We start from the raw sequence: 27,829 nt of genomic DNA on the forward strand, positions 1-27,829 counted from the left end.
ACTGTAAGCACAGTAGATATGAAACTCTTCAGTCTGCCTGGTGCTAAACTAGGGAGGAGAGCACTGCTGTTCAGAAAAAAGCCCTTATTGCAGGCTAAGTGCTGTAGGTTCTTGTATTTAAGTGCCTGACTGTAAAAGGTTTCCCGTTGGTTTCATGAACTATACTGTTGTTGTCTATAGCTTATTTTCAGTTGATCCAACTCAAAAAGAGTTAAGACATTCCTATGTCAGTCATGGGAAAAACAAGTTTGCATAGCTATTCTGCCTCTTACAGCCCACATTCCTTCTTTTTCTCAATTATAAAGGATTTGTAACACAATAGCATGTTAAATGTTGTTCATGCACCTGCGTATGCAGTGCCTGCCTCGGCATTATGTTCTTGTGCCCTGATGCTGCCAGCAGACCTGCATGGGTGAACCTTTGCAATGGGGAGAGGAGTCCTGTGTGCGTCACCCTAAATTTGCCCATGTGCAGTCACTCACATAACTAGTGGCATCAAACAGTGGAGCACCAGAGTCCTCATTCCCTTTGCCCATGCGGGTAATCCCAGCAACCCTGGTGAAGATCTTACACCGAATAACTCTGCGAAGGTTTATATGCAGTTATCATAGAATCATAGAATCATTAAGGTTGGAGAAGACCTCCAACCGTCAACCAAACACCGCCGTGCTCACTAAACCATGTCCCTAAGCGCCTCATCTACACATCTTTTAAATACTTCCAGGGTTGGTGACTCAACCACTTCCCCGGGCAGCCTGTTCCAATGTTTAACCACTCTTTCAGTAAAGAAATTTTTCCTCGTGTCCAACCTAAACCTCCCCTGGTGCAACTTGAGGCCATTTCCTCTCGTCCTATCGCTTGTTACTTGGGAGAAGAGACCGACACCCACCTCGCTACAACCTGTGTTTCTCACTTACTGGTGCTTTGTTTTTCCTTTTAACTTTTTTTTTTAAAGAAACCTTTAAGTCTTCTACTGGTATTGATTTTTCTTTTGTGCATTTTTATTTTAAACCTTGCCTTGCTGCTGCTTGTCAGAATTAAATGGTCCAGTGAGAAAATGCCTGGTTTCAGATTTGAGAAGGTGCAAAGTTTTTTGTTGTTTGTAGGATCAAGATGGCTAAGCAATTATTGATAGCTCTTCCAATTCTGGAGACCTTTGAGACCGTAAGGCAGAATGGAAAGATTGTTTTCCAATTAGAGATTAATACCATGTAGTATCTGAAATGTTTTATTGTGGAGCTTACCTACCCATTAGAGAGGTTTTGTCTGCCATGGGCTGAATTAGTGCGCCTGACAAGCATGGTGAAGTTTGGGATCTTGTCTGGAATAGTGTCTTTCTATCTGCTCGGGGATCCGTGGTGCACAAAGGAGTAATGTACTTAAGAAAGTCAGGTTTTGACCAAAACTGAGGGACAGCAAGAAGTCCTCTTAAAACTTCCTCTGCAATCTGATAGCATTTGTCTTCCTTCTCTGGCTCAGCAAACACCAACAAATTGATTGTCGCTCTTGTGTAGCAATCGAAGTACTCTCCTCTCAAAGCTTTTGCAGACTTATTAACAAACAGGCAAAGGGGAGGACGATCAGATCCTAGAAATATAGGAAGTATCCTGCTCAGTGCATGTTTGGCTGTGTGTATTTATGTATCTTGTATTGTGTGCGTATGTGAATGTGTCATTGTATATCTGTGCTAATTCATGAATGCAGCTATATGCTCTGCTTCCCTCCCTTTCTTTTTCAGCAGACCAAGGCCCCCGGCCAGGAGAGCAAATGCTGGGCTGTAAGTGTGGAAATGGAGCCGTCAGGAGAAATCAAGAATAGCTGCCTTCACTGGGTGTAGATTGTGGTACTAAAGCAGTGGAGTACTTCAGCAGATGCCTGATGTTGAATGTAAACATCTGTAATCAATTTTGAGTGGGTTTAGGGTTAAACCAGTGGTCTCCTAGAGGCTAATGGGACCACTTCAGGAGATACTGAAGTGTTTTGCTGAACAAGAATTGGTGAAGCAGAGCCTTGAAGGCTGCCATCAGGACACTTGGAGTGGATTTGGCAACCACAAAACACAGGCAAAACTGATCCTGAAATGGTCTGATTTAGGTTTTCCGCAAATGGGTAACTGTTGTGTGTCTGAGTGTCCCATTAGCTTGCCAGTTTGAACACTAAGAGTAAATGTGTTCTCTTAATAATGAATTCCTCTTGTATGAGCATTTTTACTTCGTCAGAAGGCTTACCGGCTTACTGTCATAGCTTCTCCTGCCCTGTCTGGCAGTCACATCGCTGGATTTATTTATTCGGCACAGACTATTGAGTTCTTGGTGACAGACACTGCTACATCTTTTCTACTAGGTTGCATGTAGTTTCATTAAAAGTCTATGCCCTAATAAAATGTTTGCAAAGAGGAAGCTTTCCTATGCATCCCCGGTTATAAAAATGTAGTGATGATTTTGTGAATGAAGAAATCTTTTTTCCTAACATAAATAGAATTGTCTAAGTCCATAGATTAATCTCATAATAGATCCATCTTAAAATGAAAGTGTTATTTCGTGGGATTTGCTTGTCGTCTGCCAGAACAAAATCCACAGCCAGTTTTTGCAGGAACCTGCTGTAACATGAACGATGATGTGGGACATCTGTAAAGCAGCTTATTGTTCATGTCGTTCTTCCTCAAATACCCAGTTTTTGTACTGTGATAATTTTAGCACTTTGAATGCAGAACAGTGCTTTGTCTTTACGTGTCTTGGTAGTTAATTTTGAACTTATGTGAAGCAGAAAAACCTTTTGTGGCTGAGAAAATGAAGATGAAATGGTGATTTGTTCAGGATCACTCATGGGGTGGCACCAGTGGGGGAATGAGGTGCCAGGTCAGGCCTCATGGCTGCCGGGACAGAAGCCATCTGCTGAAGCGGGACGACTTTGCTGGCAGGCCGCTGCATAACATGGCTGTCCGCGCCTGCCACGGTAAGGACAGGTCTGTCAGCGCAATGTGGGTGGGTGAGTATGGAGAGAGGTACGGGAGAGTACCAGGTCCAGGCACATGCGTAGAAGGGTATGTGGACATCGGAGAAAATCCAGCACCCGTGTGTGAGGCGGTGCTGCAATGCCCTGGGGCAATAGTGTAGCAGTGTAGATAGGTCCACCCAGAGCCAGCCCAGCTCTTCAGGAACAGCCCTTTAGATTAGGTCGGTTCTCCATGGCGTGGCCCCGGGCTGGTGGGCAATGCCCAACTGCCCTTGGTGCCCCCAGTTTGCGCAGGCTCTGCCAGCCCCGCTGAGGCCCGGCGTCGGCCGTTGGGCTCTCTGTGAGAAGAGGCTGCGGAAAAGTGGGAGCGAGACCCTCCCAGGGTAGGGTGAAGATGACCTCTCCCGTGGTTCCTCACGCCAGGACTGTTGTGGTTCTTAACAGTGACGAAACATTGCTTGTTAAGAAACAAACCCGACTTGCTTCTATTTCGAGCTAGAAAATGAGCTGGAAATGGGAGATGTCAAACTCCATGAACTGAGCCTCGTTTCAGGGCAAGAGCAGTGAATAACTGTTTAAGGCCAATTTTTGTTAGAAGACTTTCAAAAGCATTTAATTATTTCTCATCTAAGGAAAGCTAAATATGTAAGAGTTCACATAGCTCTAATGTTTACTGATATTTAAATGCTAAAGTCACCGCACAGTAAAACTTGGACAACTAAGAATGAAAAACTGACATAACAGTTTCATAACCCTTGAACTGAGTAATTAGGTGAGAGCATCCCAATTTCTGACAGAATAATTTATGCTTAGAGAGGTGTTCATTTACATATCAAGGTCTCCACGAAGCCCTCAGGGATCACAGCTTGCTCTTTATGTTATACAGTCAGACTTAAAGTGCAACAAAGTTTAACGTTTTTATGTTGAGAAGTTTTTCAGATGTCAGTGTTTAGGCATCAAAAATTCAACCACCACAACAAAATTTTGAAAACGCAGAGAAATGGCTCCCAAGTGACAGGAAGCCTGCGCTATATAAAGCCCTCGATTTCAGGGAGAAGCTGTTTGGAAGTTCACTTCCTAAGGTCCCAGCTCGAAGCCTTCTGAAAATTGGTGGAAGGAGTCCCAGTGATAACAGCAAGCTTTGAATCAGGCCCAAGGCGAATTGTGAGTTTTTGCTACTTTTATGGTACATGTGAACACAACTCTCTTGATTTTTCACATGCAGGACCCTAAATGGTTTGCATAGCTGCAGTATTGGTGCAAGATTTTGGTCTGACGCGGAGCGCACGCAGCTCCCACTTCCCTGCGGTTCTCAGAAGGTGCTGCGGGCTGGTCACGGGTCCTGGGTGCACAAGTAACGCGGCGGGAAGGGGCACAGGAGATGCAAAGAGTCTCTTCTTCAGGCGGTCCGAACCCTTGCGAGCAGTGCTGCGGCTGATGCTGTGGGGGGCACTGCCCTTCTGTAGATGGACCCTATGCACTAAAGCTACTCCTGTGGAGCGGCTGCAGATACTGGGTTTCTCTCCTGAGTTTTCCTGAGGCTGGTAGAGTAAGAAGCAAAGTTTCACTGGTTTCTGGGCAGTTTATTTTGTTTTTTATAAGAAGTGGAATCTGTTGACAGATGCTGACAGGAATTTTGGGGCGACAAATGTTGTTTTGGTAGCTCTTTTATCCTTATGCTAAATCATCCTAGCCATTAACGTCTCTTGGGTTTAATTTCTGCAGAAAATTTGTGTGCTTTGCACATGAAATTAGTAGCTTATTGAGGTGCCTGAATTATTTAATTTAGCCTAATTTTAAGCAGCAGCTTGTACAGACCATGGTCTCAGACCTCAACAAATGGTGATGAAATATCCCCATAGCTGTAATTTGAGATACCATGTGCGAGAAGCTCCCGCAGCGTAGTGCTGAGCCTCCTTAGTACCTGCCTATTGCATGCAAGGTTTTTAGAAAGATTTCTCAGAGGGGGAATTTGTATGAGCCCTTCTTCTTGGAGAAGACTTATCTAGAATTTAGACTAGACTTCATGCTCTGAAGCTTCTGATTTTAAATAAATGTCACTTAAGGATATTTTGAAGGCTTTCTTGCTGACTGCCATGTTTTATTGATGAATTACTTGAATGGTGGTGCTCCAAATGGCTTCTGGTTTTTATAAAGCAGTTTCTACTTTTTTAAAGCTTTTAACTGTTGCACAGGTTTTTAAAAGTACAGAACCATACTATCTATTTTGAACAACCCCAGAAGACTGCTTGATACCAAACTGTGGTTTTGATTTGAGTGTAACTTGTGTTTGCAGGTAATGTACCTCAATGTTTTGTTCTTGGTATGAAGATCACACAGGTTGTATAAGAGGGTTGTTCTTGAGTTATGCACATTTTACTTCTGCTGTTTGGCCTGATGGCTGTTAACAGCCGCTGACACTATGGAACCACTTTATAGTGAAACCTTTGATGTGCCCCTTCACCTGTACCTCCTCTGTTCTCTCTGCTCAATAGATCAACTTCATGGTAGGTGGGCTTTCCATAACAGAGGAGCTGTGACTTGACATGTGCAACATGGCATTGCACAACATCGCTCAAGGAGCAGTGAGAGAGATTTACTATTTCACTTGATTATCAAATCAATTTGCCCCTTCCAAATTCACTATAAACTGGGTCTGCTATGAATCTGCGCTTCAGAGAAGCCCATGCTGATGGCATTGCGTAGATTATTGCATCCTAATCTTGCATGTCTTTTTGCAAAGCTTTCTTTTATTCTTAATTTATATTTCCTTTCTTGCTGCAGTTTTTTTTCTCTATTTTGTATTATAGGATCGGGATATTCACCCCTTGAAGATGACGAAGATGTGTATGCACGCAATAGATATAAAGGTGAATGCTTTGCTTATGTGCTAAAGAGGATCAGCTGATTGCTGAGAGAAAGCTTCGTTCTTTTTCTTTTCATGGATTAGAAAATCTTGGTGATCCAGCTCCATGGTTTTTCTCATGGATTCTTAGGTCAAGATTTAATTTCTACTTTTTTTAACAATGGAAATTAGACCGAGTACTGATCACCACCCTTTTATGCACCTGAGTAAGTAACTTTTGCGCTGCCTTTGTTCTTGGAAGATCAGGTTGTTAAATCATGAAAATCTAGGAAGAGCTTCTCTTTCTTCTTCATGCATCCTAACAAAACCATCAATGATAAGCTGACTCAAAACCTGGGCCTACTGATGGTAATGTATAGAATTACATGCAAGAGAGCTTGATTTTCATGACACTTTTTTTCCCATAAAATTGTTCGCATTTCAGGTTAACCTGCTACCTGAAATGCCAAGTGAAGTGTGTTTAACGAATGAACGTGTGCATTCCAAAAACAAATTACGTAGCTGGATGAATGAGTGAATGGACCGGAGTGTTTATAAAGCAAATTCAGGTTTTCTTCCCTATTCTAGAAGATTTTGCCATTCAGCAAGATTGAGAAGTTTTTTTGCCACTACCAGTAAATCTTCCATTTACTACGTCCATTTTCTTAAAAAGTCTGCTTCTGTCTCAGCACCCCGCTCCTCTGCCAAAACCCCTCAGAAGCCAAGACAGTAAAGAAACTTAGCATTTAATTTGTTGCTTTAAATGGTAACTGTGTTTCTTTTTAGTAAACTAATCTGTGGACATGCTAGAATTGTAATGTAATCATTTTGATTACTTGAAAATACTGGCCATTGGTGTCTTGTACGTTATTGATTCTCTGCAAAGAATCAATGGGCCTTTTAAGAGGTAAGTCATAAAGTAATTCAGACATTTATGAACAACGAAGAGGAAAGCAAAGATGCTATGGCTATGTTGCGCTCTTATGTTCCTCCCAGTAAAATACTTCAGTATAAAATTTTGCTTTCAAACACATGCAGAAATATTTCTCTAAAGCTTTATTTAGGTAAACTCTTTTTTCTTTGCCTTTTAACATGTAACCCTCTGCAGACACATAGAAAAAGAATTCCAGAGATCATGAAGATAAATCAATGCCAATTCATGCCAGGGCAGGCAAGTAGTTAAAATGCAGATTCTGTATAAATTCCTTTTATATGGTGATCTAAAATGGATTATACTCATGTCAGCCAAAATGTCACCAGGGTAAGTGAAACATAATGACTCATTCACACAGATATTAAAAACTGCCCTGAGTTTGGAAGCGCTACTGCCAAATGTTGAAGATCAGACAATGTGAATCCAGGAGTATAAAGTGTTGGACTAGAAAAGGCTCACTCTTCATTAGCATACTTATTTAAATTGGTATTGGGGGGAAGGGGGTGGAGAAAGACAAAGCAAGGAAAAATGGGCTGAGCAGCTATGTTCAGAGCTTCTCCTTATATGTGCAGTCCAGCATTTTGGGTACAGCCCATTGCTTGGCAAATAAAACTTCCCAGTAACAAGTAACTAAATGAATTTTCTTAACTGATGTTAACATACGTAAGCAGCATTGTTTTTTCTGTGCACACGGACTCACTAAACAGTGCAAGCGACCACACAAATTCGTCCTCTTTGGCATCTGCAAACAAAACATTGCAGTTTATTGGGGGGGGCGGGGCGCAGAATCGACCTCCTACCAAACCCTTTTGTCTTCATCTGGATGTTTTTCAACTTGCTCAGCTTTCCAGAGAGACATCGCTGAGACTTTCTTTGCCCACAGCATTTTTAAAGAGTTTTTCCCTTCCTCCCTGGTGAACCCTCAGCTCTGTTGGCTGGTGTACCAGCAAGCAACAGTACAGCTGGTCACTTTGCATGCTGCTTGTGAAGGAAATGCTCAGCTGAGGCTGGTGTTTAAACAGGACTGAGGGGTTGGGGGAAATGATGCTCTAGAAAATGCTTTCCTTCCTGCCACTTGGCATGGCTGTCTCGGATCGTATTTGATGAGGAAGAGCTTCCCAAATACAGCAGTTCCCGTGTTCATCACAGCTTTAGTGCCACTGCTCTGATGATCCTCATTCCTAATATGTTTTCTCAAATACTGTAATGATCAAACGCTAGCCCTAGCTGTAGAGGCAACGTTGTGGCTTCAACCATTTCTGCTTGCTGCCTGTTTTCCAGTGGTTGCAAACACAGGATTGAGTCTCCGAAACGTTTTACTACTAAGTGATAATGCAGGCTGTTTTATCACTGAGGAATGGTGCAAACTTTCTGTTAAACAGAAAAACACTGTATAGGTCCTGGTACCTAAAACCTCAAATTTCAGGTGAACAGAGCCCGTACAGATGGTGAAGCTCCGGAAGGAGGCGCCTGGGAAACCTGTAGCTTTTTTTATTCCCAAAGCCTTCAGGAGCAAGCCCAGTACATGGTGAAGCTCCGGAAGGAGGCGCCTGGGAAACCTGTAGCTTTTTTTATTCCCAAAGCCTTCAGGAGCACGGCTGATCTTGTCTTGAGGCAGGGAACAGCTTGTGTGACCTCTTGGGGCCCCATCCAGCCCTAATATTCCATAAATGCTCCATGTAGCTGCTTAGCCTTTGAAAACCAATATGTGCCTTCACTTAAAAATAAACAAACTTTGATCTAAAACTTTGTTGTATCGTTTGATGTGCTTTCAGGCACATAAGCTTTTCAAGTTAGCTGGGTTTTTTTCCAGTGATATCAGTTGGTCTAAACCCACATATTTGCCCCCTTATAAACCGTGCCTTACCCGCTTTCTTCTAATCACATTCAGTTCTACAGTAAGCATAATAATGTTTTAGATCAAACAGATGTTCCTCCTAAGCTCTTCAAGTTATCTGCATCCAAAAGCATGTCTGTTTTTGTTTTTCTTTCTGACAGTATCATTTGGTCCAGTAAAAGATGTATTACCCCTCCCTAGGAGCCTTGCTTTGTTTCTCTCTGTAGACCACCATAGCTGCAGTGACACTACAGGAGGGGCCTTTTCTTTTTCAGTATTCCGTTTGTGCATTAAACTGCATTTGTTAGCTGTTAGCCACTTTTTTTATAAATATATATGCAGCTGTTTACTCAAGGCAAGCGTGTTTGTAAAGCCACAAAAACGTGCAGAAAAACTCAGGCAATTTGCAATAGCTGAAACAGCTGCCTTTTTTTTTTTTTATTTATTAGCCTCCTGATCACGTTGCAAAGTGTATTCGTCTTAACACCCTTTACAAAGGAAATCAGCCATGTGCATTTGCACTTTATATATGTGGAAAACTTGGGGCATAAATATCTTGAACTGATTTGCTGAACGATTACCTAGGTGGCTGGGGCAGAAGCCCAGCCTACCTGAGTCTTCACCCCCGCTCTTGTGCCCCTTCAGTCAGTGTTCTCCTAGTAACTTCAGGTTTAAACCCTTCTGCAGAAAAACTGAGGCCTCCTCCTTAGTTTAGGAGATCCTACAGCACGTGGGAAAAGCTGCTTTTTTTTTTTAATTAAAAAAACAACAAAAAACCAAACCCAAAATTGACGTTTAGGGTCTCAGGCCATGAGAGGAGAAGAAGTGGGACAGAAAAGCTGGAAATACTTTGGGTTGAGACCACTGAAGGGGAGATTATGGAAAAGCTGTTGTTAGCTCAGGAGGAGGATTTCTCCGGGAGGTGAATGAGACGGAGGCTGCCTCTGTGAATCCAACATGCGTGGCTTCCCCCAGAGAGTGGTCGAAGGTGATGCTTGAGACTGCACCCGTGGCAGTGGGGTGGGCAGCTAAGGAGGCTGCAGAGATGGGTGCTGTCATCACCCATTACTTCAGCAGTAGCTGATTGACTTCTATTCCTGTTAGCTCATGCTCTTCACCTGCTCTCCCAGTTTTAATTTGCTTCGTAGCAAGCGTGAAAAATGTGTGCCACTGTGATACAGCCCCTCAACAAAGTGGCCCAAGTAAGTTGATGGGGTTTTTTTAATGTCTTTTGGTAACTATGGGATATAGATTAGGGTGAAGGACAGGAAACAGTTCTAAAAAAAAAAAAAAACCAAAAACAAAAACCACTCTCCGCCAAACTACTTTTTCATAATTATGGGGTAAATAATGGAGGATGTATTTGACATTCAGTACTTGTGGAAAAAAAAACAGAGATGGGATGATTGTGTGGCTGAGCCAAAAAGCTGAACTGCACTCTGCCTCTAACCTGCTGTGTGCTGTTCGACTGGTCTGCTCGTTTCCCGTGCCTCAGTTACCGCGTATTTGGTGACACTGGGAATAATGCCACTTACAGATCTTTGTAAAGGGTTTTCACACGTATTGGTGAAATACAAAAATAAGCATGTCACAGTACAATACGACTGCTTCAGAAACAGGCTAGTCTAGAGGAACATGCTCTTGGCCGAGTCAAAAGCTTGACAATTAGTCTCTGATTTTAGTCCTCAGATGCTATTTGTGTTGATTCAGGACCAGCACAGCAAAATGTAGGTGCAAAATGTAATTTCCATTGGGAAAGTGTAAATATGTCCTAGAGACATTGTACACTGAATATAAATATCCCATGTATGAGAAATATAACAGGCTGTATTGATTTTTGTTTGTTTATGTGTGGAGCTGATCGTGTAGAAAAATGTACATAATAACTATTGGAATTAAGAGCTAGAAGTGAACATCTGCCAAAGATGGTCTAGAATTTATTTTTAAATGTCTCCTGTGACTTTGCAAGGATGAAGGCTAAAACTCTGTTTTTTGTTTGGTTGGGGTTTTTTTCCATCTTTCTTGCAGACTTCAAAAGTTTTGTCATGTACCTCCCGCATGTCACACATTGTCACACAGGATTTCAGGACCTGCCATCTTTGTCTTTTTGCCTTGCAATCCCTTCCTCCCTCTTGATACGTCCTTTTCAAATCTTGGAGCTGAGAAGGGGCAGGCTTAGTCACTCCTTGTGTAGGAAACTCCTACGGAGGAGCTGCCCGCTGCAGAAAAAGCACGGCTTTCTTGGTGAACCCTGTTGTCAAAGCTAAACAAAGATTTTGAAGCTTTGGCTGAGAAAGGGAAGTCTCTATTTGATACTGCACCCATCAGTATCACAGTATGGTCTTAAATCCTCACAAGAAGATGGCACCCATATCCTGAGTATTTTAAAGTGTAGCCCTGAGCAGTTATTAAAGGTTCAGTTTTAGGTATACGTGTTTCCCTTTTTCCCATGTGTTCGGTAGGAGCATTAGCCGTGAAGTCCCAGCCAAATTCCAGCTTTCCTCTGACTTGGCAGATCCATCCATGTCACTGTCCTGCATCCAGGAGCAACTAGAAGGTGCTTCTTGTACTTCAGGCTCCATTTCCATGATATTAGGGAAAGGTAGTCCTCCACCTATCTTTTGAGGTGAAGAGTACAACACATGAAGTCCAGACCTTTGAGAAGATTTAGAACTGGATATAAATTTCTGCAACTTGGGTTCCCTTTTCTGAATATGTGCTATATATGCTCGTGAATGAACATCGACACCCTCTGAAGGATTTGACAGTACAAAGTGCAGGGGTTTGTGCTGTCAAATACATGCATTGTGCCTGAATGGATGTTGCACTTGGAAGCTACAAATTACTACGAAAAAGAGAGGAATAAGGTCAGATCTTTCTTGAAAGCTCTTCACGTAGTCTGTTGGATTGGACACTTGCCTTCAGATTTAATCATGGCAATGGTATGGTGCCCATTTGCTAGTAGAAGGCTATTTTGTGGGAGATAATAGAGTATTTGAATGTTTCAGTGTGGCACCGCAGAACTGCTGAGAACAGCGAGGGAGCTGCTGTTCCTGCACACTTCACAAGTTCCAGTTCAGCCTTAATCCTTGGTGCTAACTTGGAAAGTAACTTTGCAAAACTGGAGCCGTACTTAAACCCTGAATGGATGTTCTGACATGTGGAGGATGTGTACAGACAGGCTTGACATACTGGCAATATGACTTATGTAAGTCACATCCTTTCTAACTGTGGGAGAGCTTGAACCATCACAGAGTTCAGCCAAGGCAATGTCCTGTACTGCACAAGTTATTATGGAAGATTTTTTTATTATTTTAAATGGGCAGTGAGAGAGCTAAATGTTGTAAAGATTACAACTACAGCTAGACCAAAGGTGTTCCTAATGCAAACTTTTGTTACCAAAGAGAAGTTAGATGTATCAATTTAAAAACAAGAGGGAAAAAAGGTCCGGTTGTCATCAAACTGTCCACATGGTGGCAGGCTTATTCCATGGACAAAAAAAAAGACAGACAGACAGACAGACACACACACACACACCCCACCCCCACCCCACCCCAATCTAATGGCTACAATTTTAGTGCTTGTAATAAAAAAGAGCTGCCAGTCTTTGAAGGGCTGACCTTCTGATGTATAAAACTTAGTGCACCTTGTTGGCACTGTTACTTCTCCACTTTGGTGGCTTTTTAAATAAGACTTTTCCATTTCTCCTCTGTGACCTTGAATAAAGAAAGTGGTTTTGTATTTCTGTCTGACCTTTTCCCTTTTGCAAAGTACTATGTGTGTTTTTTTGTTCTCTGTGCTAGAAACACCGTGGTGCTCCCCCATTAAGGTGAAACATGGTTATGCAAACTGCAGGACACCTCAAGGGGAATATTACAAGAATGTATTGGGAACAAGATGTGATATCCGCTGTCAAAAAGGCTACGAACTGCATGGCCCTCAGCAGCTAATTTGTCAGTCAAGCAAACGCTGGTCTGGGAAAGTGCTGTGCAAACGTAAGTAGCTATGAAATCGGCACGTGTGGCTCGTGCCGCAGATTCAGCAGACAATAAACTCTTACTTTGCATTTGAAGCAGCGATCTTCGGATTATTCCTTGTATTTTAAACATTGACAATATAATTGGATATGTAGATTGGCTTGTTGCTGAGGATTTTACAGTGGTACCTGGCATGATAAGTATCGTAAGTGGTAAAAACAATACTCTTGGCAGATAGGGAATGTTTTATGAGTGTGGAATTTTGATTTGTGGGAATAGTTTTATGAGAGAGCCATAAAGCTGCTTCAAAATATTTCCCATTTTGGATTTTGTAAGCTGACACAATTTGTATCGAGTGTCTAAATGGGCTCTTGCAGTAAAACGTTTTCTGAGAAGAGAGGAATAGGTACTTGTCATCTTTTTCTCATATAAATACTGCATTAGGCCACTGTGTATGTAAAGTTACATTTGAAACGCAGCTAATAAGAACAGTGTGAAAAGCCTCATGTGGAACGTGACTTTCTCCCACTTGTCGTTTGCTAGCTGCATCTTTATTTCTGTGTAATACCCCACATTCACATTACTCTAAAGGGGGATAACAGGTTTCCAGAAGTCTTTGTTTTCTGTTCCAGAAAAGCGCTGCCCCACCCTGTCCATGCCGACCAACGGGGGCTTCAAGTGTTTAGATGGTGCCTACTTTGGCTCGAGGTGTGAGTACTACTGTTCACCGGGATACCAGCTGAAAGGTGACCGTATAGTAACGTGCATGGACAACAAAGTTTGGAGTGGCCGGCCAGCATCCTGCGTTGGTAAGTAGGATGGTTGGTCTACACCCCGGAAAGTCTACATCTTGAGGTACCTGCTGGTGCCCAAGTCCTCCAAATGAATTCCAGAATGCTCTTTTATCTAATTCCTGGGGGAAGAAAGCAACTGTCCCTTTTGGGGAAGCAGAGGACAGTTTTCTAAGAAGGGATACAGTGCACTCTCTGTCACTTAGTACTTTCAGCCACAAGTGACCGTCTTCCTTACACACACGCTATCAGCTCCAAGCATTATCACTTTAATAAAGATGAGGCTGGTGTAAATGGTCAGTGCTTTACAATGCTTATAACAGCCTTCGCTGATCTCCTGGGTGACTCGTTGGTAGCCTGTAATTACTGTGGTGCTCTTCTAGCATGTTCTCCGTGCTGGAGTCTGTCCTGCTCTCTGCAACGTAATGATAAAACAGGTTTGAAACTAAACCCTTTGTCTGACCTCCCCTGTTGCTTTTGTTTCTTGGGATCGTGGTCTCCAAATATATCCAGGGAATAGGAATGGTCTCCAAATATGTCCAGGGAATATGAATGGATTATAGTTACCAGCATGGTTGCAGTGAGCTAGACTAAATTTCAGCCTAGTTTACATTAGTTATGCCAGCAATTTTCATTACACAGCAGTTTCTCGGGAACCTTGGCTGGAATAATTGTTTTTATATACATAAATCAAAAGAGAGATAAACAAATATTGAGATTTAACTTTTCTTTCCTACTAATGAGATTTCAGCAGATAGTGAGGCCTCAGCTGCTGCTCTTGTTTCTGGGAAGTCTCTGATAAAAGGTTCAGCAGCTGTCTGCAAAGGAAAGTATTTTTTTGGGCATTTGAATTGGCTACCAGTAATTTAAGCTTGTGGGTGGTAGAGTATTTGTGCACAGTGTTTTTTTTGTGTATGATGACTTGGTTTTCCTCAGAATGCCTGTGGCTCAGTCTAGGTTAGCAAATGGCTTTGGAGTCTCTCCACTGTGGCCTGATGTTCGTAGAATTTTGTTCAGGTTTCCTGTTACTTGGTGTTGTACAAATGTATAAATGAGCCTGCTGCTTAGGTCGAGACTGTTTGTGGTGTCTCTTGTTTTTATTTACAAAAACGAGCCTTGTCCTCCTCAGTGGTGTGGGCGGAGGAAGAGAAACAAACCCTTTTAAGTTTGGGAATGATAAAATGTTGTCTTCTGTATTTCCTGGCACTTTCAGAACCTCATCTGTTGGCAGCGATGGGGTGCTTATTACAGAGGATGCTGTCTTGCAGAGTAGAGTAAGCAAGTATGTCTTAAGCAAAAAAAGAGAGGCTAAGTTAGCACTAATACTTCTTTTTGATTCCAAAAATGCAGGATAGGTGTTGCATAGGGTATGATTGCAAGTTCCAAGTAACCCAGTAAAAGTAATACTATTATTTAAGTTCTGGTAATACCACATAGTATGAAGAAGACCCCTTCAAACCTTGTGTGCACACGATTCCTATATGGAAATAGGGAGTTATGCAGTTAGCAAACTGTTAATAAGGTTATCTTTTGACCTTTTGATAGGTAGGATAGAGATTTTTTTGTGACCAGACATGACCCTAACAGTGTAATGCAGTTTGCAATTGCATACGCATCCCTTATTGTAATTCAGTAATTAAAGAAAAGGCATCAGTGAACTGCAGCCTACGAAAGCTTACCTGTTAATAAGTTATCTTTTGACCTTTTGATAGGTAGGATAGAGATTTTTTTGTGACCAGACATGACCCTAACTGCAGTTTGCAATTGCATACGCATCCCTTATCCCTTATCAGTAATTAAAGAAAAGGCATCAGTGAACTGCAGCCTACGAAAGCTTACCAATGGATACCAGGAGAGAACTGGCTGAATAGACATTTTTCCTCACTTTCAGCTGAGGAGTAAAATTAAGGTGAGGGGAGTGATGAAATACAAAGGCAAAGAAGCTGCTCTATTTGTTATTTTAACAAATAAGCAATTAGTTGCTTTGTGCACAGTAGGGATGTTACGTGTGATCATAGGCATGGGCTGGTAAAGTTCATGTCGTTGCAAATAGTTAGGGAAATGACCTGGGGACACCACAGCTGTTAGCATCAAGTATGACAAAATTACTGCAGACCTGGATTTATAATCCTCTTGAAAACAAGGGGCTTTCTTCTACCCTTTTGTACTGCAGTTGCACTGCTTAGCATTTTTGCACAAAACTGTGGGGTTCACAGTGCAGTAGTGAAGATGCATGTAGGAAAGGCATTGGGCTAACATCATTGCTGAAACAGATACTCACTAAAAGGGGAAAAAAGATATTTTTTTTTTCCAATTAAAGAAAATTAGGTGTGTTTTAGGAGTCACTTACAGAAGCCCTTACAGACAGTGAGTATTCTGTGCTAACAAAGCAGACTCTCTGTCCCCTGTCCCCCTCCTATAAGAGGAAGAATATCTTTCATGTTGCTGAAATAACTTTGATTAAAAAAGATCAACTTACAGCTGCTTTTGTTTTTCAGTTAGCTAAAAATGCCAATACTCGCTTGAATAATGTTTCCATTATATCCTTAATGCACTGTAACATAGATTGAAATAGCTATTTTCCTCTAGAAGATTGAAAAATGTCACCTTCTTTTCGTCTATAAAGGTTTCATTTTCCTGCTGATTGTATAACAGAGGTTGTAGTAAATGGCTGTCACCATGCTAAGTCATCCTTTTGTCACATCCGAAGACTGTATTGATAGGTAGTTAACGAACAGCTTCCAACTACCCATGTCTGAAACAAGCTCTGCGCTCTGAGTCATTAATTACACAGGCCCTGACAATGGATGTTTTGAAATACAGAGCAATGCCTTGTGGAGGCGGGTGGGGAGAGCAGAACAATGTTCTTCATCTCCCCTTTTATGATTTCCAGTCTCTTCATCTCTTTATGCTTTTGACACAGACTAATGTTTTGAATTAACTTCCAGCCATCATTTAATGTTGTCAGCAATCAGTAATAACAGCGTGTTTATGTAGCAGCAGACCGTTTACCTATCCCATACAGACTCTTGAATAAGCAAGCAGTGGGCATTCAGTACCATCCCTCTGTTTCTTTCCTCTTGTCATCCCAAATTCACAAGCAAATAAACGTAAGCCTTCAACAAACTATGAGAAAGGCAGTTAACAAGCTCTTTAAGGTTTGTTGATATTGTTAATATGAAGTATGTTTTTTAAAAATAAAATTTAAAACCTCTTTGAAAAAGTCACATTTTTCTCCACAAAGTTCAAAGGACAGCTTTAAAATTTGGTATTCTGCTGCTGACCTCCTGATGCGATGTCTGCAATGCCGCTTCCCAGCGTGGGGCCAGAGTACCAGTTGCTGCTGCTGAGTAGCCAAGAAAAGCGACAACTTACAAGAATGTAAGAGAAGTGGTGACTGAGCAGTCACCAAATTTTTTATGAAAATTTTTTATGAAAACTCAGTTTCCCTGCCCATGATGTAAACCTCGCAGGCGAGATTCACCCATTTAATATATCACCCTGCTAAACAGCTTAAATAAATCCGCTTGGCTTGTCATTAGTCTTTCAGCAGTGACACTGTAGTGAATGCGTAAGACCAGCCGTACGGGGTCAGACACCTTGCAGCGTGTCCTGGCTCCAGCTCTGGCCAGGAATACTTATTAAGCGAGACAGTCTGACAATCTGGTGCTTACAGGATGATTTTTCCCTCTGATAAAATCTCCCCAGCAGTCAGCAGTCTTGTGGGTTCCTCTGTTGGGGTTTGTTTTGGAACCAGTTTAGTTTTCTAACCTGCAGGTGGGCACCTTGCTCACGTCATACATTTTATTAAAGGGTTGGGGGGGGGGGGGGGGCCGGGTTTAAATAGGGTGTGGGGGGGGGGGGAGGGCGGTGTTTCGTTTTGTCACTTGAGCATTTGCCTGGATGTTCTCTGGTCACCTTCTCTGCATTTAAATGGGTTGGGTTTTTTTAGACCTGTCTTCCTTCTGCCAAGCTGTGGCCAAGGTGCTTAATATGCTATAGATTGGCTGCAACTTTGTACAAGGGCACGAGGCAAAAGACCTGAGCGTTCTTTGTTTTAACGCATCCCAGTGGCCACTGCAGTTAAAGAGCCTCTGGTAGACAGCTGCTTTCTCTTGGCCCGTTTCAAAGCGGAGTTGTTCTGGTGGGGTTCATTTAGTGCCTGTTGAATGCTGAGAGGCAGCTGAAATGACCAAAGAAAATATCCTTTCCAGGAATTTTTAAGTCCAGTTAAAAAGGCTGCCTGGCCCCTGGGTGCTCGGTGAGTTGGTTCCCACAGTAACCGTATTTGTCTTTACGATGTGGAAGTCCAAGCCGGTTCATACCAACGAGTCTTCTCTGTGCTAAATAGCGTAATGAGCTTTCTGATTAATTAAGTGCTTAAAACACTGGGTCCTTAAATGCCATTCTGTCTTTAAATAAACGTAATGCTGGAATAAATGTATGCTGTCCGTAGCACAGTGGTGAGCTGTCGCCACAGTAAATTAACCAGAGCCAGAAGCAGCCTTGGTGAGACTAATTCAGCTACGCTGGGGGGTTATTGAGAGCAACGTAGTTTTGTAGAGGAGGGCAGAGCTCTCACTGGCTGTGATGTGAGCACGTTTCCACACATAACAGGAAGGTACTCTAAAAATAAGGGAGTGAGTAAGAAACATGAGGAAAGGAGACAAAGTGCTTCCTACAGCCAGCGTGGATGCTTGAAAATCCTGCTCGCTTGTGTACTGCAGCAGATGAGGGAAGGAGGAGTGAAAGAACTCAAAAAGTGAAAAAGTTAAAGAAGCCGTAACGAAGATCTAAGTGCCTTACATATCTTTAGCGAAGGGTGTTCTTGTAAAGTACAGGAAGCTTGAAAAGCTTGTTTAGAGGATTCTGCTGTTCATTTGTGATTGATCCACTCCCTGCAGTGGGAATGCACTCTTGTTAGCTTCACCTTCTAGTAGGATCTACAAAGAAATCAACAGTTATCCTCCCAATACTATAGGAAGATATATTTTTTTCATTGTTTATTTACCAAAAAACCCACAAAAATAAGCATTTGTGTCAGGCAGTTTGCAATATTCCTGATGTTTTCTGAATAACTTTGGTATGACACTTATTGCCTGTGCCTCCCCCACTCCCTCCTGTGCAAAATTAAGACAGGAGCTCGTCCTATGGAAGTGCCTCACAAAGCTGCGGTGTTTGGGGTTGGAGGAAAACTCTTAGAGAAGGAATACAGATAAGCCAGTTTTCGAGTCCCGGGTTCTTGGATTACCATTAAAAGTTTGAAGGGGCTATAGCAGGGCTGCACTTGCCCTAGTTAAACTGGTAGAAAACATTGTGTGTTGCTTGTACAATATGAGGGTCTATTAAATTATTTTCTACATTTGATGCTTTATAAAGACCTAAACCTTTTCTCATTGCTATTTTTTTGAAAGAAATCCAGACTGTACTTTTTGTGTCTGCCCTGCAAATGAAAAGACAAGGCCTGCCACCCTTTAAATTTAAGCAGCACTTTAGGGATTGATTTCTGTTTGCAGGTAAAGACCAATCCTGTCTCTGTGTTCATTTTTAAAGCCGGTATACGACTCTATGGATTTAGACTTCATTTTGGGTATAACCCGAGCAATGGTAAAAACCCCTGAGACTAAGCTATTAAATACAGATTTTTTTTTTTTAATTTTTTTTTTTTAATTAATGATTGTGATGGTGTTTGGACTTGGTTCGCCCATGTATTTCTGCTATGCTGGGAGGATTGGCAATGGAAGCGGCTGAAGATGAGTAGCTGTGCATCGCCTTTGTCCTCCATCAGGGTCTTTTATCATCGCCACTGTTCCTTCACTCCTGCATAATAGTCACAACGTTCTGGTAGCAGTTAAACAAGCTTTCAAAACTTACCCGGTCTACTTTTTGTTTTGTATTACCTGTAAGGCATTATTATAAGAATTACTTGAAAAAAATCAAATGCAGCAGCAATTCCCTGCAAAATGACAATTTTGTTAATCTTCTGTTGTTTCTCTTTTTGCCATTGCTGCAGGAAAAATAACCAAGAGTTTAACAGTAACATGCAAAGTTATCATACGGAGAGAGATTTATGTTCCGTGTGTTTTACAAGTGTTCTTAATCACAATATTCACCACACAGATGAACAAAGAGAGGCAGAGCAGATAAACAGAAGGGTCAGGCTCCTCGGGTACAATCTTGGGTATCCCTCCGTAGAGTTCAAAGCCAAATATAGTCGATTTGTAGACATTGCTTTTTAACTGGGGACTAGATAAAGAAAGTTATGATAACTACTTTTTAATTAGTTTTTTACATTGGGTGGGGGGCTCGATCATTGTCATCTCTTATTCTTCTTACAAAAAGGTGGGAAGTACAGGCTCTACCTATCTTGGCTGGGACGGCTCCAGTGTTGAGGAGGCCAGCTGAAGGTGGTCCCGAATTACGCTGACAACAGGGCAAGAGCTGTGAAGAAAGTGCATAGCTGTAACACATGCACACGTGCCCATTTCTGTGACGTTTATTTCAACAGATACTGAGCCTCCAAGGATCCAGTGCCCAAGCGTGAAGGAGAAAACCGCGGAGCCCAACAAGTTGACGGCCAGAGTGTTCTGGGACACCCCAGAGGGACGGGACACTGCTGACGGGATTCTGACAGAGTAGGTTTGCATTTTCTCCTTTTTATTCCTGGGGTCCTTGGTTAGTAATTCAGCTGATGAGGGTGGCCAGGTACCCTTTCCCCTTAATTCATCCAAGATGCTTATTTATAGCTGTCACATGTCAATGGCCTGTAAAGAATTGCGTGTTTAATTAAAAATTGACAACTTGAATCGTTCAGGACCTGGCATGTAGAGGGGTAGCAGATTGTTGTGGTTATTTTAGAGCTGATGGAATAAATGACAATAGCATTTTGACTGCACCTGTGAAATTTTCCAGAACTTCTTTGTGGGTCTCTTCTCATATACAAGTTTTCTTACAGCAAGTTACCTTTTATACATAACAATGAAAAGATAATAGTGCATTGGAGGTAGCAGCAGAGGCAATTTTGACTGTCTTAAAAAAACCTGAGACGAATTGTGTCACAAAGCAGTATCTGCAATCATCTTTAGGCTTCTTCCTGAAGTAGTGCTGACTACTGATGTCACAGCGTTCTGCAGTTACTTGTAAAGTAATGCCTCTCATTTGAAGGAGCTTTAAACATTGGATTTAAACTTAACACTTTCTTCAAAATTTCCTTGTCCATTTTTATGGTTTCACAGTCACATTTTCCAGAAGAGCAAGGTGCACTTGTGATGGTACCACTGTCTCGTGATTTTCCCATCTTTATCATGCAGGATTTATGGCAGTCTATCTAGATTATTGTAATGGAAAGAGTACAGAAAATCTGCTTTTTTCATTAAGCAAGTTACATCTTTTAACTGTATATTAGTGGACTGGTTAAGCTTAAAATCTCAAAGTTCTAAGCTTAAAGATGTTTACAGTTTTATGTGAATACAAAAAAGCTGTTGAAAGACACAGTGACATTGCCTTTTTATTGTTACAGTTTAAATAATACCAGAAGAATTCATTACACAACTAAAAACAGTATTGCTGTTAAGGTCTACTGTGTTTATTCTATGGCAATTAACAGCATCAAAAAAAATTAAGCCTGATAAAATAAAGACTTTGAAAAGTGTCACAATAACAAAATTCCAAAGTCTTTTTGATGAAATAATGTCTGGTAGGCAAAAAAAATGGGGAATATCCCATGTAGACTTAGAATCATAGAATCATAAAGATTGGAAGAGACCTCTAAGATCATCGAGTCCAACCGTCAACCCAACACCACCACCCACTAAACCATGTCCCTAAGCGCCTCATCTACTCGTCTTTTAAATACTTCCAGGGATGGTGACTCAACCACTTCCCCGGGCAGCCTGTTCCAATGTTTAACCACTCTTTCAGTAAAGAAATTTTTCCTCATGTCCAATCTAAACCTCCCCTGGCGCAACTTGAGGCCATTATGACTTTGTCATATGAGTAACTGTTCCCAGCTCTGAAGAGGCTAGCTGTTGAATCTGTGGGAGCTTTTCCATAAATCTACTTTTATAAAATCTTGCTAAACTGTGTACAGTGCTTTCCTTAAATGCGCTGGGTCCTGCAGTCCTGTGAATTTGTAAGCTTTCCCATTACGTGGAACACTGCTCAACCTCACTGCTTCAGTACTGAGGATACATTTAACATGTCTGAATTCTCCTGGCACATTTGCAGGATAGCAACAAGTTCCAGGTGAAAACGCTGCTGTGGATCACCACACCCTCCTGCTGTGACAATAAATCTCGCTTTCTATTCCATTTTTGTACATTAGTGTAATTATAGGAGCAGTGCAGAGCAGCCAAGATGGGGTACGTCCCCAGTGTAAGAGGCTGGAAGTTTTCTTACGCTCCTCCAGCTCTGGGTTACGCTGCAGCTCTGACAGTGGATTGTTCATGATACGATACAAAATGAGGGAGGATCAATCTCAGCTTTTCCTTATGTAAGGAAAAGGAAGCTCGAGTTCCTTTGGGCATGGCGTGATGCTTGGCTACACTATGGATTGTCTTACAGGAAGCGAGCAGGCCCTGCCTGCTCTGCCTCCCTTGTCTCAGCAGGGCGTACAACTTTTGTACAACTCCAGGGTGGGCTGTTGGTAGCAAGTTTAAATACTCTGGTTGCTGCTGCCCAGCTTCTTCCTTTGCTTACGCTCAGTCTTCAGTCACGCAGTGCAGCCAGGCAATCTTAGCATGCCACAAACATCACTCTTCAGGCTTTTACAGCATTGTCAGTAGGAAAATACTGGTGAATTTATGTCTGTCTGTCCTGTTTTATCTCCTGTTGTAGTGTTATTTTGAAAGGCCTGCCACCAGGGTCACATTTTCCGGAAGGCGACCACAAAATCCAATATACTGTGTATGACAGAGCTGAAAACAAAGGCACTTGCAAATTTCTTGTTAAAGTCAGAGGTAAGAATGCTGTTTTACCCTATGTTTTACAGTCACTGATTTGCATCTGGCTTAGTAGGCAGTTTGAGAAATGTCCTCATTTCTATATTTGTCTGCATATGTATGTGTATATAAACTGTAGGTTGATGCTGAAAGACAGAATGCCATCTTGCTCAAGACCCTGGGGGCCAGGCCTGCAGCAGGGTGGGTGGCCGGCACTCTGCATGTCAGGGAAGAGCTTCATTGATCGGTCCTGCCTCTAGCTTCACACCCCTTCTCTCCTGCTGGCTTCTCCCTGATACTTAGCTTGTGAGCTGCTGAAACAAGTATGTGAAGGAGTTTTTTCAGCTGTGACTCACATCTGTCAAGCAGAGCTGCCCTTTCACAAGTCCAGATCTTGAAATCTGGAGTTGAATATACAAAGATGAAACCTGTAGGTTTCAGCTTCAGCTCTCTTTGTGCTCCATGACCTTTTGTCACCATGATATCACAATCACATGCATACACCTATACATCCGCATCATTGTAGTTTACATATGAGTTGAGGGGGTTTTTTTGTTTGTTTGTTTGGGGTGTTTAAATATATGACTCTAATAATATAGAAAACAAACAGAAAAATGTCTTCTATATTGGTATTCCACTGGCCATGCTACCCATCAAACAGGGCCATTCATGCCTTGTCATCTTTTTTTTTTTGGCCTCTTGCTTAAAGTCAGGCGCTGTGTGAAATTAAATGCCCCAGATAATGGCTACATCAAGTGTTCAGGTGATGGAAATAACTATGGTGCTACATGCGAGTTCTCCTGCATTGGAGGCTACGAGCTGCAAGGAAGCCCAGCTAGAGTATGCCAGTACAATTTGGGGTGGTCAGGAGTGGAGCCAACCTGTGCACGTAAGTGAGTACTTCACCACTTTACCAGAAGGGCTGCCAGAGCAATGGTTCTCGTGGCAGTGAGAATTTGGGAAGGGGGTGTGGGGTGGAATACAGCTGCAAACTTTAATGCCCTAGAGGTAAGAAACTTAAAATGTTTGTCTCCTCTGCTAATTCGCACTTACAGCTGAAGCCCTTTGCCACCTTTGGCTGCTCCTTCCTAGGATGATGATGGTACCTCACAACTGATAGTGTGTTTTAGCTCAAAGCTCTCTACAAAACTTCACATTCTGTAGTCATTCCATCTTGCAAGCCAGAACAGCTTAAGATAAAACTGTTGGCTTCAATGAGGCCAGTATTTCACCCATATCTTCTTTATTATTATTTCTTGTGCTTCTGCTATCTAATGGTTTGTGCTTTTAGAAATAGATCTGTTTTCAGTATGCTCTGTAACTTTTGTTTTAAATTTAATTCTAGCCATGAATATTAATGTGAATGTGAGGACTGCAGCTGCACTTCTGGATCAATTTTATGAGAAGCGGAGACTGCTAATTATTTCAACTCCTACTGCAGCCAACTTCTTCTACAGGATGCAGTTGGGAATGCTGCAGGTAAAACACATTTTGGGGGGGGGGTGCAACTTTTTTTTTTTTTTTTTTTTTTAAACAAGCCACTGGAATCTGGCTGAAGCAGTAGTTGTTCTGGATTAATCCTTTTTTTTTTGAAGAAAGACACAAGAGGACGAGCTCCACTGTTTTATGCATTATGCAAAACTGACACAAGAGGACGAGCTCCACTGTTTTATGCAAATCCACAAACTTCAGCTGTTATATTGCAGCCACTGGAGGATCTGGCTGAAGCAGTAGTTGTTCTGGATTAATCCTTTTTACACGGGTTTGAGTTGAAACATCTCCCCAGTCTCTAATTCAGCTCCGTTCTGGATTGTGCTGCCTCTGACTGACCAGTCGCTGAATCCCAGGCAGTTCTGGCCCTCTTCCATCCTCCCCAAATTAATTTAATATTAACTTGTGCTCAATAATCATTCCCTAACTCAGCTCCTAAAGAAGTTGAAAAGAACCCAAACCATCCAGCACCTCAGTGGTTGCAGTTCATGCAAACCAGGCTTACCGACTTTGTAACTACAATGCAAGGAAGCGTGAATAGCTTCAGGAATAGCCAGTGCACCAGCAGACAAAGGACCGGAGACTCAGCATAGAAATCATCCAGAGTGCTGGAGATAGCACTGGGGTATTTTGTTCCAAAAAAAAGAAAACTTCTGGTAATTGTCCTTCTTATGTGTTGTAAATGTGATGCTCTTGTTGGGTTCTTGCTAGACTTAGGGATGTATCTCAGAAATGTATCTGTGTCCTCAGGGAAAGGAGCCAGTCCTGTATTCTTTCACAGCGGCAAGTGCTTCTATCTTGTTTCTTTTCTTACAACTGTAGCAAAATTCAGTATAAATAGTCATTAGAATATGAACATGATGATGTTTTTAACTGCTGGCTTAAGTTACAGTTGTATTAAAAAAAAAAAAGTTTTTCTTTTCCCCCATTAGATTAACTTGGCAAGAAAATTCAATATATTGATCAAAATGAAATAGTTTAAAATACAATAATTAATGGCTGTAGTACTTTTCCCTCTGCTTGACAGTTGTCAAACAAGTTGGCATGAAAGAAAACTTTCTGCAGTCAACTTCCATTTCACATACCTTGCTTTGATTGCCAAATTAGGTTACTGGCACAATGCTTAATACTCTGGCATCTTTTCATGTGATTACAAAGACAAGTTTATAGTCCTCCTAGGTGATCCCTGTGTGTTGTTTTTCTTAGAGTAGTTAAGAATCCATCATTTGACGTCCCCTGGAGTCATGAGGCTCTAGTTCTTCACAGTGAGAATTAGAGACTTTTCAAAGTATGCTCTCATTTCAGTTTAAACCATCTCACTAACATAAGAAGATTAGACTCTTTACGAACACTTTGCTCCATGCTCAAAACAAACCTCTGTTCTCTACTGACAACTGACACACCTCTTTCTTCTTTTAACCCTTCCAGCCGGCACAGTGTGGTTTAGACCTCCGACACGTTACCGTAGTTGAATTGGTTGGTGTCTTCCCAGCACAGATAGGAAGAATAGGTGTAAAGCTGCTGGCCCCATCACTTGCCCTGCAACTCAGGTAAAGTAAGCTCTCACTGCGGTTGTGTTTGCACCTTAGCATATAAGATGTATTGCTTTTGATTCCCTGCATCTTACTCTTTAAATATACATATTCTACTGTAAAGTACATAGCTAGACACTGGAAGGTAAATGTTGATGAGTAAGTTCTAGGATTAATTTGCTCTCTATCTGTGTAATAGCTACTGCAAATTCATGGGTGGTTGGTATTTATGAAATTAAGAGCATAGACTTCAGCTTGTTTCGCATTTAAATGGGCTGTGACTCTTTCAAGTGTCACGTCTTCCTTGCCCCTTTGCTCAAACTGAGTGAATTTCTGAATTCATGTGAACTCCCTTTGATCATGTTATAGGTCTATATTTTTGGGTGCTGCCACTGAAAACGCTTCAAGTGTGTCTGTATTTGTGCTGGAGTTGGTCTGATGCAGTCATGACAGGCTGCAATCGCTTTGCAAGGACAGCCTTGGAGCAGCTGCCAGTGCAGCCCCAAATGGCAGCGACAGCTCATCTTCTCTGCAGCGCTGCTGGTGACTGTGGCCAGGCCAGAAGAGGAAGCAGAGGTTGCTCTTTGGAAGTCCCACGTGTAGAAATTATATGGGCAGCATTTCAAAGGGGAAATTATCCGCCTCCCCAGCCTGACTACAACATTCAGCAGTTTTACTGAGGTGCCTGAACTGTTTTGACTTGGTTTTAGACTGGCAGGGGGCTGGTTTTCACTTGAAAAGGAGACTTCAAGTGCCAGCATTTCCTAGGTACAGGAGGACTACAAGAGCCAAAAATGAAGGCCTCATTGGCAGGGAAAGTAGTAGTTATTTAGGCAAAAAGTCCAGGAGCATTTTAGGCAACATCTTCTGTGATATGCCTGAGGAAATGGAGCAAGTTTTAATTGCGGACAATAAAAAATGCTGACAAGTCAGAGAGGTTTTTTTGGATTGCAAAAAATAAAAACATTTGTTCTCTGTAAAAGGAAAAAGAGAGGACAAAGAGCTTCTCTGTTATTCAAAAAAGTAAAAGTACTTTTACTAAAGTTGAAATGGTTTTCTTGTGGCTCGGTAGAAAATAATAAGCTCTGGTAACACCTTGTTTCCTGCCCCTCCCTTCCTCCCCCGCAACCTTTACATTTCGGAAATTGGTATGGTATGACCTGCCCCGCACTCAGTGAAAGTTAGTTTTCCATTTGATTTTTTTTCCTCTGGTGTTACTGCAGTGTGTGAATTATAGCATTCCAGTTCTGGAAGGCACTTAAATCAAAATGAAACGCACCCTTAAACATCCTGAATAAAGATACGGTCCAGAATTGGCATTCAGTAAACTCATGAGCACAGGTAGCCTAGTTAAAACTTTGGAAACCTCAGAAGGTTAGCGTTTGGATTTGTAGAAGGTAAGCATTTTTCTTAGGTGAGATGAGGGACAAGAGGAATGTAGTTTCCTATCACCGTAGCTTAGTTTCAAACGTTATTTTAGCTTGAATTTAATAGCCAAGCTCCCTAATTGCAACAAGAAGATGCCTAGAGCACGCAAACTTGGGAGAAGGCTGAGGAAGGTCAATTTTGCTATGCTTCGCCCCTTACCAACATCCCCCCCAGACCCTCTTCTTCATGGCAGCCTTCCTGTCCTGACACCATTCTGTCACGGCTGCCTGAATTTATTTTCCCCACACCAATGATGTTGACTGACTGCATGTCTAAGGATCTTCTAGTTCACTACTCCTTCAAGCAAAAGATTAAAAGAGCACCAAGGATATACTTCTGTTACTGTCGCACCTCCAGAGGAGCTCAAAAGACCCCTTTTGGAAGGAAAGGACTCCACCATGATTAGCAGCGGCTTTTGTTCTCCTAAATTGGAGTTACCACCAGGTGGATGGTTATTATTATGAAGCCATGAAAACCGACTCCAATAATTTTGTCCTGCTTTTTCTCATTGTGGTGTTATACCATGTGGCAGCCGAGAAAGGGAATAGTCTACTTGTAACTCTAGCTCCATCGCAATGGTTTTCTTTAGGCAATGTATATAGTACTTTTTTTGTCTTACCTTTTTTTTCTCTTGTGATAGCAATAGGTAATGGCATGTGCTATACTAAGGGTCCAAGAAGAAAACAGAGCTGAGTGCAGTTATCTTGACCCTTCCCTAATGCAAAGGTGCAGCCTGCAGCACATGCAGACACCCGCTCTCTATCTGACTCCTTGTTCTTACAGCTGAAACAAAGCGGACCCTCTGCCCGTCCCCGCCTTCCTCTGCTTAGACCCAAGAGGCTGGCTCTGCCATTTATTAGTTTGAAGTGCCCAGGCAGTAGATGACGGGCTTTAACAAAACAAGGTCCTTATTTTGCAGGCTGCTGCTGAGGATCCCCCATTACAATTTCAACATCGTGGTGATGGACAAGCACGGAATGGACAAGGAACGCTATCCTTTCCCAGCAACGCCAGCCGAGCTCTTTGCACTTATTGACAATTTTCCCTTGAGAAAAGAAGAGATGAAACTGCAAGCAGAAATTGGTCAGTCATGTCCCTAA

At 42.0% G+C, this 27,829-nt stretch overlaps 1 protein-coding gene across 1 annotated transcript; it reads left to right on the forward strand.

The window, feature by feature from the left end:
* The first annotated feature begins 2,846 nt into the window (after positions 1-2,846).
* Positions 2,847-27,829, forward strand: SRPX (sushi repeat containing protein, X-linked). The gene is made up of 11 exons (XM_019473043.1): positions 2,847-3,004; positions 4,181-4,309; positions 5,740-5,825; positions 12,375-12,566; positions 13,181-13,357; positions 19,848-19,974; positions 22,175-22,296; positions 22,988-23,167; positions 23,624-23,757; positions 25,198-25,319; positions 27,649-27,829. The coding sequence occupies exons 1-11, from the start codon at positions 2,847-2,849 to the stop codon at positions 27,827-27,829; spliced, it is 1,608 nt and encodes a 535-aa protein (XP_019328588.1).

This window comes from Aptenodytes forsteri, unplaced genomic scaffold (assembly GCF_000699145.1).
Source record: "Aptenodytes forsteri isolate BGI_AS27 unplaced genomic scaffold, ASM69914v1 Scaffold2, whole genome shotgun sequence".
Classification (NCBI taxonomy): Eukaryota; Metazoa; Chordata; class Aves; order Sphenisciformes; family Spheniscidae; genus Aptenodytes; species Aptenodytes forsteri.

Coding starts and splice junctions, on each gene's coding strand:
- SRPX (XM_019473043.1), top strand. CDS start 2,847: ATGAGGTGCCAGGTCAGGCCTCATGGCTGCCGGGACAGAAGCCATCTG. Junction 19,975..22,174: donor GCTGACGGGATTCTGACAGA/GTAGGTTTGCAT, acceptor CTCCTGTTGTAG/TGTTATTTTGAAAGGCCTGC. Junction 25,320..27,648: donor TCACTTGCCCTGCAACTCAG/GTAAAGTAAGCT, acceptor CTTATTTTGCAG/GCTGCTGCTGAGGATCCCCC.